Source organism: Salmo salar, chromosome 22 (genome assembly GCF_965601325.2).
Source record: "Salmo salar chromosome 22, fSalSal1, whole genome shotgun sequence".
Taxonomy (NCBI): Eukaryota; Metazoa; Chordata; class Actinopteri; order Salmoniformes; family Salmonidae; genus Salmo; species Salmo salar.
In genome coordinates, this window is record NC_138312.1 from 44,557,423 (window position 1) to 44,571,106 (window position 13,684).

The 13,684-nt window shown below is 41.6% G+C and overlaps 1 protein-coding gene and 1 long non-coding RNA gene across 3 annotated transcripts in view; both read left to right on the forward strand.

The window, feature by feature from the left end:
- The first annotated feature begins 295 nt into the window (after positions 1-295).
- Positions 296-7,703, forward strand: LOC106583379 (uncharacterized). Its single transcript, XR_001323490.3, has 4 exons — positions 296-6,432; positions 6,556-6,662; positions 7,070-7,142; positions 7,332-7,703. It is a non-coding gene; the product is annotated as an uncharacterized LOC106583379 (long non-coding RNA).
- Positions 7,704-10,193: 2,490 nt separating this feature from the next.
- The window catches only part of LOC106583443 (inter-alpha-trypsin inhibitor heavy chain H3), a 40,714-nt gene continuing 37,223 nt past the window's right edge, over positions 10,194-13,684 (forward strand). For both annotated transcript variants that reach the window (XM_014167610.3, XM_014167611.3), the window contains exons 1-5: positions 10,194-10,338; positions 11,233-11,396; positions 11,497-11,601; positions 12,296-12,458; positions 13,284-13,394. In XM_014167610.3, coding sequence (XP_014023085.1) covers positions 10,261-10,338; positions 11,233-11,396; positions 11,497-11,601; positions 12,296-12,458; positions 13,284-13,394 — 621 coding nt within the window. In that variant the 5' untranslated portion in view covers positions 10,194-10,260. The remainder of the gene's footprint in view (positions 10,339-11,232; positions 11,397-11,496; positions 11,602-12,295; positions 12,459-13,283; positions 13,395-13,684) is intronic.

Consider the following 13,684-nt stretch of genomic DNA (forward strand, 5'->3'; position numbering starts at 1 on the left):
GGTCTTGGCTGATCTCACCATGATGTCAAGCAAAGAGGCACTGAGTTTGAAGGTAGGCCTTGAAATACATCCACAGGTATACCTCCAATTGACTCAAATGATGTCAATTAGCCTATCAGAAGCTTCTAAAGCCATGACATAATTTTCTGGAATTTTCCAAGCTGTTTAAAGGCACAGTCAACTTAGTGTATGTAAACTTCTGACCCACTGGAATTATGATGCAGTGAATTATAAGTGAAATAATCTGTCTGGAAACAATTGCTGGAAAAAGGACTTGTGTCATGCACAAGGTAGATGTCCTAACCGACTTGCCAAAACTATAGTTTGTTAACATGAAATTTGTGGAGTGGTTGAAAAACAAGTTTTAATGACTCCAACCTAAGTGTATGTAAACTTCCGACTTCAACTGTAAATGGAAACGGTGCGCCTGAGCTCAATTTCGAGTCTCATTGCAAAGGGCATGAATACTTATGTAAAGAAGCTATTTCAGTTTTTTAAGTTGAATACGTTTGTAAAAATTTCTAAAAAACGGTTTTCACTCTGTAATTATGGGGTATTGTGTGTAGATTGATGAGGGAAAAAATGTATTCAATCCATTTTAGAATAAGGCTGTAACGTAACAACATGGAAAAAGTAAAGGGGTCTGAATACTTTCTGAGTGCGCTGTATAGACATAGGTGAACATCTAGACATGACAACATATTTAAAACAGAGAAAGAGAAATACGTCATACAGTTAAAAAAAATTGATCGTGGCCCGGTTTCCCAAAAGTAATTTAAGGCTAAGTTCATCATTAGAGCCTTCGTAGCAGCATCGTTAAATTCCTGAGCTGTTTCTTAAAACCATTTTCATCAGTTTTGCACTTGAAAACGCTTGTAAGCCAACGCCTGCCTCAGACCACTTACATAACAGCTAAGTATGTAGTTAGATGCCAATCTCCCGAGGGACGCAGTAGTCTAAGGCACCGCATCTCAGTGCCAGAGGAGTCACTACAGACACTGGTTCGATCCTGGGCTGTATCACAACCGGCTGTGATTGGGAGTTCCATAGGGCGGTGCGTAATTTGCCCAGCGTTGTCCGGGTTAGGGGAGGGTTGGCCGTCATTTAAAATAAAATTTGTTCTTAACTGACTTGCCTAGTTAAATAAAGGAAAAAAATCTAACTTCAAATACAGTTTGATTTAATACTATTCTTTAACTTGTATTTTTGGTTGAGATGGAGATGTGAATCCAACATATACATTTTTAACGTGTAGACTCCCTTTAAAATCATCCAAAGCTTGTCTATTTTTTGTTGAATCCTGGGATAAATTTAAACAATAGCTGTTGATGACTTCTGTTACAACCTGGCTCAAGATTGTAACAGACAATGTGAAACCACACACTAAGTAAAGGAATAACAAAATGAATTTATTCCATAAATAAAGGAAACACTCACAACAATAATCACTTGAGGCATGAAGGTCAGTAAGTTAGCTGCCAAAGCCACAACGAAACAACCATAGTTATGCACTGAGAGAGGAATATCTTTCTAAATGGGGAAACAGTGGCTTTATGCCACAGCTGAGCTTTCACAGGTGTGCCCCATCAGCACTGACGACCCTCCCAGCTCCGCCCACCAATCTCCTGCAGGAAGTATGCACTGCAACACCCAGTAAAGAGATCAGGGAGGGGCCGTCACACTTTCAAAATGCTATATAGGCCTACAAAGCTCCTTTGCTCTCTTGAAACTACCCTTTGTAATGACTTCTCAACAATTAGACTCACAATAGCACGTTGGTTATGGTCAGTGACAAATATCAAGCCTAAGCAGGGCTTGGCTAAAACTGTGGATGGGAGACCAAAAGGATAGCTGTAGATCGATCAGCTCTACAGTATGAGGTGCGGCCCAGGCTATTGTTTTGTCTTCTAGTGGATTTTATGTTGAAGATCTGACTTTGTGCCAAAAGGTACAAATTCAACATATTTTATACAAGGTTTGTCTATGTTGAAATTTGGTTACCATGATGACATAATCAGGTGGTTGAAATTTTACCCTCAAAACAACAGTTCACGTTGACTTTTTTCAAATCCAATGTATTTTCTATGTAGATTCCACGTCACAACACATTGCCAAATTATTTTCAAACAGCATTGATTTACCTGTGGGATGTTCTCTTTGCCTCTGTATTGCTTATCTAATCCAAGTTTACACCCCAAATTTGCACCCTATTGCCTAAAGTACTACTTTAGACACTACTTTAGGCCCTACTTTATGCAATAGAGAATAGGGTGCCATTTGGGACGGGCCCCACATCTCCAGCACCAATGCACACTGAACACATTGTAACCGATCTCTGCAGTGTTTATTGACTCTACCAGCAACACATGCTGAGTTGTTCTGTTGTGTGCAGATTTCACAGTGGAGTTTCTCAACCTTTAGTCTGTGGACTGGCTTACCCCTATCTAACCCCATAAATGAGAAGGGTTACGGGAAACCCATCCCCTCATCTGAAGTCAGGTTAAACCTATTGATCAATTCTTACTTCTCTAAAAGTTTGAACTCTTGTTACGATCTTTCTTATTTAATATTAATATCCTATGGGACATAAGGCTACAATGAGCTCCTTCCACTGCTCTTTGTCCTAGGCCATGTGTTGTGCCTCGCCCAAGAAAGGTTCATCTTGGCCAGCTCATCCGTCACAGTTCTGCACCAGGTAGTTTTAGACCTACTGGGGTTTCTTTCCCAGGTGGAGTCTACCTTAGGGATATCTTTGGAATGCGATCCTGCACCTCATCTTTCCTGTAGAGTTTGTGGTTGGTGATTTTATTTAGCCAGAAAATGCAGCAAATTCTTCTAAGGCATCCATGATGGAATGTCTGAACCTTTGACGACATTCCAGCATTCAGACCCATACAACAGGATGGACGTCACATTGCTGTTGTGAAGGTGGACCATTGTTCAGGATTTACTATTTGGACTTTCAGATGGTACAGAGTTGGGAGATGGCACTCTGAGCTTTTCCCAATCTTGCCTTGATTCTTTTTGAGCTCTGCTGTACTTGCTGATGAGGCTGCCCAGGTATGTGAAGTCATCCACAAACTCAAATGGATCTAAATTCACTCAACCGAGACTGCTCTTCTATGTGTCACTGTCAAAGCTGACTCTCTCCCCTCTGTTATCATCCTCCTAAACCTATCTGCTGCTTTCGACATCAGATCCTCCTCTCCTTAGAGCTGGGCGTCTCAGGCTCTGCATGCTCCTATCAGGTGATGTGGAGAGGATCTGTGTCTGCACCATGTACTCTCACCATTGTGTTCTTGGCCCTCTCCTCTTCTCTCCACACACCTTGTCACTCTGCTTTGTCATATCCTTACATGGTCTTTCCTATCATTGCTATGAGGATGGCACTCAACTACTTTTCTCCTTCCCCGCCTTTCTGACACCCAGGTGGTGACACGCATCTCTGCGTGCCTGGCAGATATCTCCTTTTGGATGTCTGCCCAGCACCTCAACCTCAACAAAACATAGCTGCTCTTCCTCCCTGCTCAAAGACAACTCCAAGGTTGACAACTCCACTGTGTCGCCCTCCCAGAGTACAAAGAACCTTGGCGTGACCCTGGACAACACCCTGTTCTCTGCAAACAAAAGCAGTGACTCGTTCCTGTAGGTTCATGCTCTACAACATCCGGAGAGTACGACCCTAACTCACACAGGAAGTGGCGCAGGTCCTAGTCCAGTCCAGGCACTTGTCCTATCCTGTCTGGACTACTGCAATTCGCTGTTGGCTGGGCTCCCTGCTTGTGCCATGAAATCCCTGCAACTTATCCAGAAAGCTGTATCCCGCCTGGTTTTCAAACTATCCAAGTTCTCCATTGTCACCTCACACCCCCACACTCCACTGGCTTCCAGTCAAACTTCGCATCCACTACAAGACCATGGTGATTGCCTACGGAGCAGCGAGAGGAACTGCCCCTCACTACCTTAAGGCTATGCTCAAACCCTACACCCCAAACCAAGCACTCATTCTGCCACCTCTGGTCTCTTGGCCCTCCCACCCCTATGGGAGTGCAGCTCCAGCTCAGTCTTCTCTGGCCTGGCACCCCAATGGTGGAACCAACTTCCCCTGAAGCTAGGACATTCAATGAGAGTCCCTGCCTATCTTCTGAAAGCACCTGAAACCTTTCCTCTTCAAAGAGAATATCTCAAGTAATCCCCCTCACCTCAACCCCCCCCCCCCCCCCCCCCCTTCAAAAATGAATAATACAATTTTCCTTAAACACAATTGCACTTGAAACCCCTCGTCCCACCCCTCACAACACACACACTTTGAAGCTCGGACTTTGCTGATAGCTACTTTATTGAGGAAAAGTGTACTTACTATGCCTCTGACATGTGGGTTTCCTACCTAGCTATCTTAAGGTGAATGTACAAACTGTACGTCACTCTGGATAAGAGCCTCTTCTAAATGAAACATTTTTAAATGTGAACAACTGGTGCTGGGGGTGCTGGTGTTGATCTACATCACCTGAGTTAAGACCAGTCTGCCTAGCAAAGTTAAGACTGTTGTTTTTTTCCCCCCCTGTAGGTTGAAGTGGTTGGTGGAGAGAACGAGGTCATCTGCAAAGTCCAAGTCTTCCAGCTGGGTGAACAGGGCCCACTGGATGCCTCTGGGTTTATGGGATGTGGTTTGGGTTATGATTCAGTGGTAAGGAGGAAGAGGATAGGAGAGATGATGCACCTTTGTCTCAATGCAGAGATGGTATTACCTATGAAGACTCAGCATTCAAAGTGTTCAAATAATTGTCCTATGATTGTACTCTTAGAAAAGAATATGCTATCTAGAACCTAAAAGGGTTCTTCAGCTGTCTCCATAGGATAACCCATTTTAAGAACCCTTTTTGGTTCCAGGTAGAACCCTGTTGGTTCCCGTTGGAAACCTTTTTGGTTCCATGTAGAACATTTTCTACAGAGGGTTCTACATGGAACCAAAAAGGGTTCTCCTATAGGGAAAGCTGAATAACTCTTTTGAAACCCTTTTTTCTAAGAGTGTAATGATCTTCGATGGAAGCCCATAGGCGCTCACTGTTTTGCATAGGGTGTTCCTATGTACACTATTAAAAGCCTTTCTTGAAGTCAACAAAATTGATAAAAAGGGGTGTGTTCCATTGTTCTATAATGTTTCACAGTGCAAATCCTGGTCCATACATCCTCTTCCTTTCCAGAATCCTTCCTCTTACCTGAGTGTCATGTCAACAGCTGCTTCTATGCATTGAGGAAAACCTTGCTTGCTATGAATAGTAAGTTAATTCCTCGCCAGTTATCATAGTTCTTGAGAGTGCCTTTTTGGGGGAATTTTCACTGAGGCCTTTCGACCATATGGTGTCATTCTACCAGGTGTTTTTAATGAGGTCGGTCAGAACTTTAGTAGTTGTGATGTCTCCCTTCACTTCTTTAACCTTGGTTTTGTAGGCTACCTGGGCTTGTTCCTGAAGCCTTGGTGATCAGTAATCCTACTTTCAGTTGTTTCCTTTAATTTTCTATGGAACGCCATTTGGGTCTTTGTGTGTAAAGAAAAAAAGGTACACGTCAAATAACACTTTGGCGCGTCAAATACACTTTTTAATAACAAAATTATATTCTAGAATGTGTGAATTTGCATCCGCAAGCCAAGTGCCACCACTACAGTATAGAAGTATAGAAACAGCGGCCACGATGTGTTTACAATACTACGAATTTACGAAAGCGCCCAAATGTCCATTGAGAAAGCACAACGACTATACCATTTAGCTAAGAATGACGAGAATAATCAAGACCATAAACGTTAGGTAGTTAGATGTATAACTACTAACGTTAGGTAGCTAGCTAACATACCGGTACATACTGCTGTAATGATATGCTATGTAGTTCGTAAGGACAGCGTAGCTAACAAATTGTCAGCCAACATACCGTGCAAAGTAACTTATTTGAAAAGTTATTACTTTATTACATTGAGTAGCAAGCTACCCCTTGGTCATTAGGGCAAATCTGGTCTGTGATAGGAGGTTTTTTTTCACACCTAGCTCGGCTATTAGACTATTCTTTAGTAAAGGTTGAATAGTCTATTCAGCTATTAGCCCTCACCAACTTGCAAAAAATTGTTGTTCCCATCTCATTCCTTTCCTTCTTCCATGTGTCATCATTCTACTCCTGAGTAGCTCGCTTGTGGGCGTGCTGGCAGGATATGGCAGCATCTTCGGTTGTGCATCAAGAATTCTGAATACTGTAGCACGTTTGTATGAAGGTGTGGTTATTCACAGGCAAATTGTTATATGCTATGAAGGTACATTTGTGTCTTTTTGTCGATCAAAATTATTATATATTTTTTTTTCATTCAAAAATAATTGTTTTGAAAGCAACTTTTTTCAGACACAAAGGAAGTCAAAGCAGGCACCTACAAAGATGGCATCTCAGGTGAGCAGCACTGGGCTTTATTGACATATCCTTAAAATGACATCTGCCGCTTTATTTTGAACGGTCATATCTCAGTTATTGTTTTCATATCCACAAAAAATAAGCAGTTTTCTTTACTTTCAGAGAGCGAGCTGACCAAGGGGTTGAAAATGTAGATATTGCCAGATGTTCACTGTCCGAGGAACAGGCCGTGGAAGCTTTATTGCTGGCAAAAGTGTCCATAACCAGAAGTAACTGTTCTGTGTTCTTTTTCTCCATTTCTGCCTGTATTGTTGTACATGGAACCTCTCACATGCATTCATTTAAAAAAACTGCTAATTTTCAGTTTTACACCACATAAACACAGCCCTTTTCACTGGACTCTGTTGCTGCCAAGTCATGATTTACCTGGGGGTTAGCCTTGCAATAACCAAGTGATGAGACACATAGCCCTCTATATTTAAATGTTTCAGGTACACTCCGATAGGTGTCTGCATCACATACAATATCTTCTATTGACATTTTCTTCTATTGTTTGTCCTCATGTCTGTTTTTCAGCATAAAGTACTCTGTAGCCACTTAGTGTGGAGACCACACACACACAATAAGTCTCTCTTCTTCACTTCATCCCTCTCCCCCTTCTCCCTAAATCCTCTAGGTTATATCAGCTGTTTTGGTGAACCCCTCCCGCATCTGAACTGGCTGACACAGAGGGCACAGCATGATCATAGGTGAGATGTCACTTGGTCAGGTCAACAGGAAGTATTAATAAAGAGATGCTTACATTCAAATACAGACAGAGCTGTAGTAGTCCCAGAGTTAATGATCCAAGGTCAGTTTTGCATCTCAACTCCTGATTAAAGATGACTGACCGTGTTAGAATACAAAAACAATGCTTAGGCATGCTCTCTCGTCTGCAGGTATTTTTTTTGACGTGAGAGAGGAAGCCAGTCCCATCATCGCCACCTCACCCGCTCTTAGGATAACCTTCGGGCCAACTGGGGGCCCAAGGCTGGTTAGGAGACAACGCAATTGTGATGAACTGAGAGAATATTAGGGTAGCACTGTAATTCATGAATCATATGTTGTCTGCCGCTGTTCTTACCTCTTTCCCTTTCTGTCTTCTACACCTCTCTCCCCACCTCATCTTTCTTCCTCGTTTTATAATGCACACCATATGTGCATTGAAGTACAGATTGAACTTGTATTTATAATATTACAATTATCATAATTATAATGCATTTATAAAACCGGGATAATGAACTTCTTTCAATAAAGCGTTTCACATTCTCCACTGGTTGAAATGAAGTATCTCATTGAAATACTATCCTGTGTCCTCAGATTAATGCAGATGGAGTTAGATATGCATTGTTTTTTTTCTGAATATTTGAATTACAAATCAATCATATTTCTAGTCTATTCCATAGTTGCGTGTAATCATTGATGTCCCAGTAGCAGGAGTGGTAAACACTGTTGAAGTGTATAATCGTAATACATACATGCAGACACCGCATCATTCAAATAATGGAGTTTGATATGACTGAAAAAGAATGTCTCAGATTCATACCTGAACCACACCTTCATTTGCCAAGGAAGAGTACATGATCAGTGAATATATTCAATGTACAGGCTACAATGTGGGAATCTCATGCGTGGTAATAACTACAGTACGTGTGTATATATAGGACTTGCATCCTTGGCACAAAGTTATTATATTCTACTCTATCCATAGGCTTCATTAATGCCATTCAGACTTGAAGTTGATACAACTATAATAGCTGAGGTTCATAGGTTCTGAACTAATATTCATACCAAACGTTTTAGGGTTCATACACAGATTGGCTACATACTGTAGCTAGCTACACATCCATAGGCATAGTTATTTTTGTTATCCTCCACTACACAATAAACAAGTAAATAGTTAGCTATGTTACTTCAGCTGCATTGCAAGGCAAGCTTACACAATTGTACATTCAATTTGCAGTAAATGCTTTAGCTAGCTAGATTCTTTACAGCCATTGTTTCGCAAGACGACAGCCTGGTTTGCTGGTTTTCTCAGGAGTACCTAAAACATTAAACACGAATTACAAATTCATTCTAACGCTAGCTAGCTAATATTAGCTAGTCAGTTAACTTGGGAAATAGCAATTTTCGTAAGTTAACTTTATGACAAAATATGCACAAACGTTTGTCTCTACATTAACTAACATATTCCTCTCAATTGAACATTTTTTGCTTGACTTTATGACGTTATAACAACTTACATCTGGTTCCACCGTAATGTTTTGTCAGTCATCTTTGTTGAAGAATGCCACAAGGCAAGGGTGGCTCACGTCAAAATTCGTCATTGGAACCAATCGATATGATTGGACATATAAAAACCTTGGGACCCAAATGCATAATGAGTGCTCTAACTCCCCCTTGTAGTGTTCTGGAGCAATGAAGCCGTGACGCTGTATATCTCGGTTCATTCATCCCCCTCCTCTCCCCTGTAACTATTCCCCAGGTCGTTGCTGTAAATGAGAACAAGTTCTCAGTCAACTTACCTGGTAAAATAAGAAACTCTGAACGTTTAAAGAAGGAACCACTGTAGTCGATCACCCCTTCCCTCCCACTTCTTAGAAAGATACAGTGCATTTAGATAGTATTCGGACCCCTTCGACTTTTTCCACAGTTGTTACATTACAGCCTTATTCGAAAATTGATTAAATAATTTTTTCCCCGTCATCAATCTACACACAATACCCCATAATGACATAGCAATAACAGGTTTTTAGAAATGGTTGTCCTTCTGGAAGGTTCTACCATCTCCACAGAGGAACTCTGGAGCTCTGTCAGCATGACCATCGGGTTCTTGGTCACCTGCCTGACCAAGGCTCTTCTCCCCCAATTGCTCAGTTTGGCCGGGGGGTACCAGCTCTAGGAAGAGTCTTGGTGGTTTCAAACTTCTTCCATTTAAGAATGATGGAGGCCACTGTGTTCTTGGGGACCTTCAATGCTGCAGAAATGTTCTGGTACCCTTCCCTAGGTCTGTGCTTTGACACAATGCTATCTCGGAGTGCTACGGACAATTCCTTTGACCTCATGGCTTGGTTTTTGCTCTGACATGAACTGTTAACTGTGGGACCTTATATAGACAGGTGTGTGCCTTTTCAAATCATGTCCAATCAATTCATTTTACCACAGGTGGACTCCAATCAAGTTGTAGAAACATCTCAAGGATGATCAATGGAAACAGGATGCACCTGAGCTCAATTTCGAGTCTCTTAGCAATAGGTCTGAATACTTATGTACGTAAGGTATTTCTGTTTTTTTATTTTATAAATTAGCAAAAATATAAACATGTTTTCGCTTTGTCAGTAGGGAGTGTTGTGTGTAGATTGATGAGAAAAACAATTAATTGAATACATTTTAGAATAAGGCTGTAATGTAACAAAATGTGGAAAAAGGGAAGCGGTCTGAATACTTTCCGAATGCACTGTACTTTGGGATTTTGGCAATGAGGCCCTTTATCTACTTCCCCAGAGTCAGATTAACTTGCGGATACCATTTTTATTTCTCTATGTCCAGTGTGAAGAAAGTTAGAGGTAGTTTCGCAGCCATTGCTATTTAGCGTTAGTGCAATAACTGTAAGTCTATGGGTATCTTGATACCCATAGACTTACAGTCATTGCGCTAACGCTACTTAGCATTGTCTCGCAAAACTACCTCTAACTTTCCTTAATCACTTTGCCATACCCTAGGTTAGCTGAAATGACGCCCCTACTCGCTGGTTGCTGGCCAATAGCATACTGTGCTCCTCTTTAAAAGGCTGTGTGTGTTTTGTGGGGTTTCATTTCTGCTGAGGTCATGATGGAGGGAGTCACAGTACGAGTCGGCCTTCTTGGACTGCTGCTGGCCTGCGTTACCACAGCAACGACCAATAAGGTACAGTAGGGTCACGCACAGGACACAGGGTCACAAGGGGGAGGGCACTCTGTCAGGGATGATATTGTGTTTTGTTGTGTTGATTAGCATGCATGTGATTGACTGTGTGTTTTTGTGGGGTTACATCAGTTCAGTGTCTTTTGACTACAGTTTTGGATGTGCAGAGAGCACAAGGTTGGAGAGCTCAAAATCCCCTCGAGTTTTAGGGGTTAGATTGAGCTATACTGTGTTAGACTTAGACAAGTCTACTGTTGTCCTGGTTGCTGTTTCCCTAAACCATCCTATCAGCCCAAAACAGATAGAGTGCACCATGTCTCCTAGCTAGACAAACAGCAACATGTTATCATGTCACGTCTGGGGTGAAAGACCGACTGGTCAACACGTTTTTCTCTTTCGAGAGTGCATGAGTCTAGAATGCAGTCGAACAAACAAGTAGGTGTAACCAGTCCGAGCCCAATCAGGTTTCAGATATACTCATCTTGAGTTCTACTGGTTATTATTTATTCCTAAATGGTGCGATTACTTGTGTGTGTGACTTGAGTGAGTGTGTGTGTGACTTGAGTGAGTGTGTGTACAGAGGCAGTCTTGTTTTCTGGGAAAGTCATGCCACCACATGCCACAGTATTATGGAGGGATATCATTGCTAATTTTAAAATGTAACTCTTAAGCGCTAAATTGCATTAATCATTTTTGCATCCCAATCATTAAATGTAATTTGGAATGGGTATTGATAAATGCAATGCTTAAATGCTAAATTGGAATTTCAATTTAGTATTTAAGCATTTCATTTGAGAAATTGCACTGCTAACACTGTGTGTGCAAAAAAGTCTGCATCTGTGTTCAAATGTTGTCTGATAGTAAACAGTGTTGATGGTGTTTCTTGATCCTTTATAGAACAGGGACTGGGACATCTACAGCTTTCACGTCAACTCCACAGTGACCAGTCGCTATGCGACCACTATTATCACCAGTCGTGTGGCCAATCGGATCGACCAGTCACAGGAAATAGATTTCCATGTCAAAATTCCCAAGACAGCTTTCATCAGTAAATTCAAAATGTGGGTCTACGTGAATGTATCCCTATTGAGCCTGAGCAGATCTTTACTGTCTTACATATAGCTTACACAAATGTTTGCATATAAACTCTCTCTTCCTCAGGACCATTGAGGGGCAGATGTATGATGGGGTTGTGAAACAGAAGGAGGAGGCTCAGCAGCAGTACACTCAGGCAGTGTCTCGTGGCCAAAGCGCTGGCATAGTCAGGTGTGTGTGTGGGTGTCTGCAGGGCCGGCCCTAGCCAATAAAGGACATAAGTGGCCACTTGTTTGTGTAACTCAGTCATGGTCTCAACCTACTGTTGAGCGTTAGAGTAATAGACGACACAAGGTTCAATTTCAAAATTTGGTAGTGCATCAACAGTTTTCCTATTATGTAAGTCACTGACAGTCACTCAATTACCAATAGGGGTCAGTGGTATAGTGGAGGGTAAATGCAAGTAAACGCAGTTTACCCAACTTTTAAGAAAAAATGCATTGCATGTATAGGGAGTGCTACTTTTTCGCTATGACTGGCAATCAGAGTTTTCCCATCTATCTTTTTACCACTATATCTCGGTATACTACAAAGCAGGATCATTGCATTAGCCAGCTAATTTGCCTAAATATAATGAAATATTCTCTCCCCCATCGTAAAAATGTGTAGAATTGCAGGAAAGTAATTTTAAAACAGCAACATTTTCTCCTAGCCACACGACAAAATGTTTGCAGACAATTTGGTTTAAAACTGCTAAATTTTCTCTAAGATCAATGGCAAAAATGCGTAGAATTTAACTAAATGAACTTTAAAACTACAGATTTTTCTCTCTGCTACCGAGGGGGACCCCTCTGTGCGTCTCTGTCTAGTGTCTACAGCATGTGCGTGTTGGTGTGTGCTAGACTGTCTCTATATGTCTCCTCAGTTCTGTGGGGAGGACTCTTGAGGAGTTTAAGACGTCTGTGACTGTGGCCGCGCTCAGTAAGGTGACCTTTGAACTGACCTATGAGGAGCTGCTGAAACGCCGACTGGGCAAGTACGAACTGCTGATCCACGCTCGGCCCATGCAGCCTGTCGCTGACTTCAAGGTGAGAGAGAAATTGAGAGAGAGACAGAACATTGATTGATGAGTCATTAGCATTATCAAGACATGTACTCATGCACAGTGCATTCGGGAAGTATTCAGACCATTTCCCTTATTCCACATTTTGATACATTACGGCCATATTCAAAAATGTATTAAATCATTTTTTCACTCATCAATCTACACACAATACCCCATAATGACAAAGTGAAAACCCTTTGCTATGAGACTCAAAATTGAGCTCAGGTGCATTCTGTTTACATTGATCACTCTTGAGGTGTTTCTAATACTTAATTGGAGTCCACCTGTGGTAAATTCAAGTGATTGGACATGATTTGGAAAGGCACACACCTGTCTATATAAGGTCCCACAGTTGACAGTACAAGTCAGAGCAAAACCAAGCCATGAGGTCGAAGGAATTGTCCGTAGAGCTCCGAGACAGGATTGTGGTCGAGGCACAGATCTGGGGAAGGGTACCAAAAAATGTCTGCAGCATTGAAGGTCCCCAAGAACACAGTGGCCTCAATCATTCTTAAATGGAAGAAGTTTGGAACCATTAAGACTCTTCCTAGAGCTGGCCGCCCCACCAAACTGAGCAATGGGGAAGAACGGCCTTGGTCAGGGAGGTATTGTGTGTCGATGGATAAAATAAATTTATGTATATATCATCAATTTTAAAATAAGGCTGTAATGTAACAAAATGTGGAAAAAGTCAAGGTGTCTGAATACTTTCCGAATGCACCGTACAGTAATACTCGTCCTAGTGAAATCAGGTGGATAGTGCTCATAAGGGTTGATGTGATGTTTTCCTTCTCTTCCTTATGGCCAGATTGACGTGTACATCAATGAACGACCAGGCATTAACTTCCTGGAGATAAAAGGAGGGCTGAGCACCAAAGAGCTGGCTAATGCCATCACCAAAACACACGCTTCTAGTGAGGTAGTGTCCACAACAGAGTAATGTAGAGCTAACCAAAAGAACATGTAAAATCAAATCAAGTTTTATTGGTCACATACAGGTGTTTAGCAGATGTTATTGTGGGTGTAGCGAAATGCTTGTGTTTCTCGCTCCGACAGTGCAGTAATATCTAACAAGTAAAATCTAACAATTTTACAACATATACACACAAATCTAAGTAAAGGAATGGAATTAAGAATATATAAATATATGGATGAGCAATGTCAGAGCGGTATAGACTTAGAAACAGTAAAATAGCATAGAATACAGTA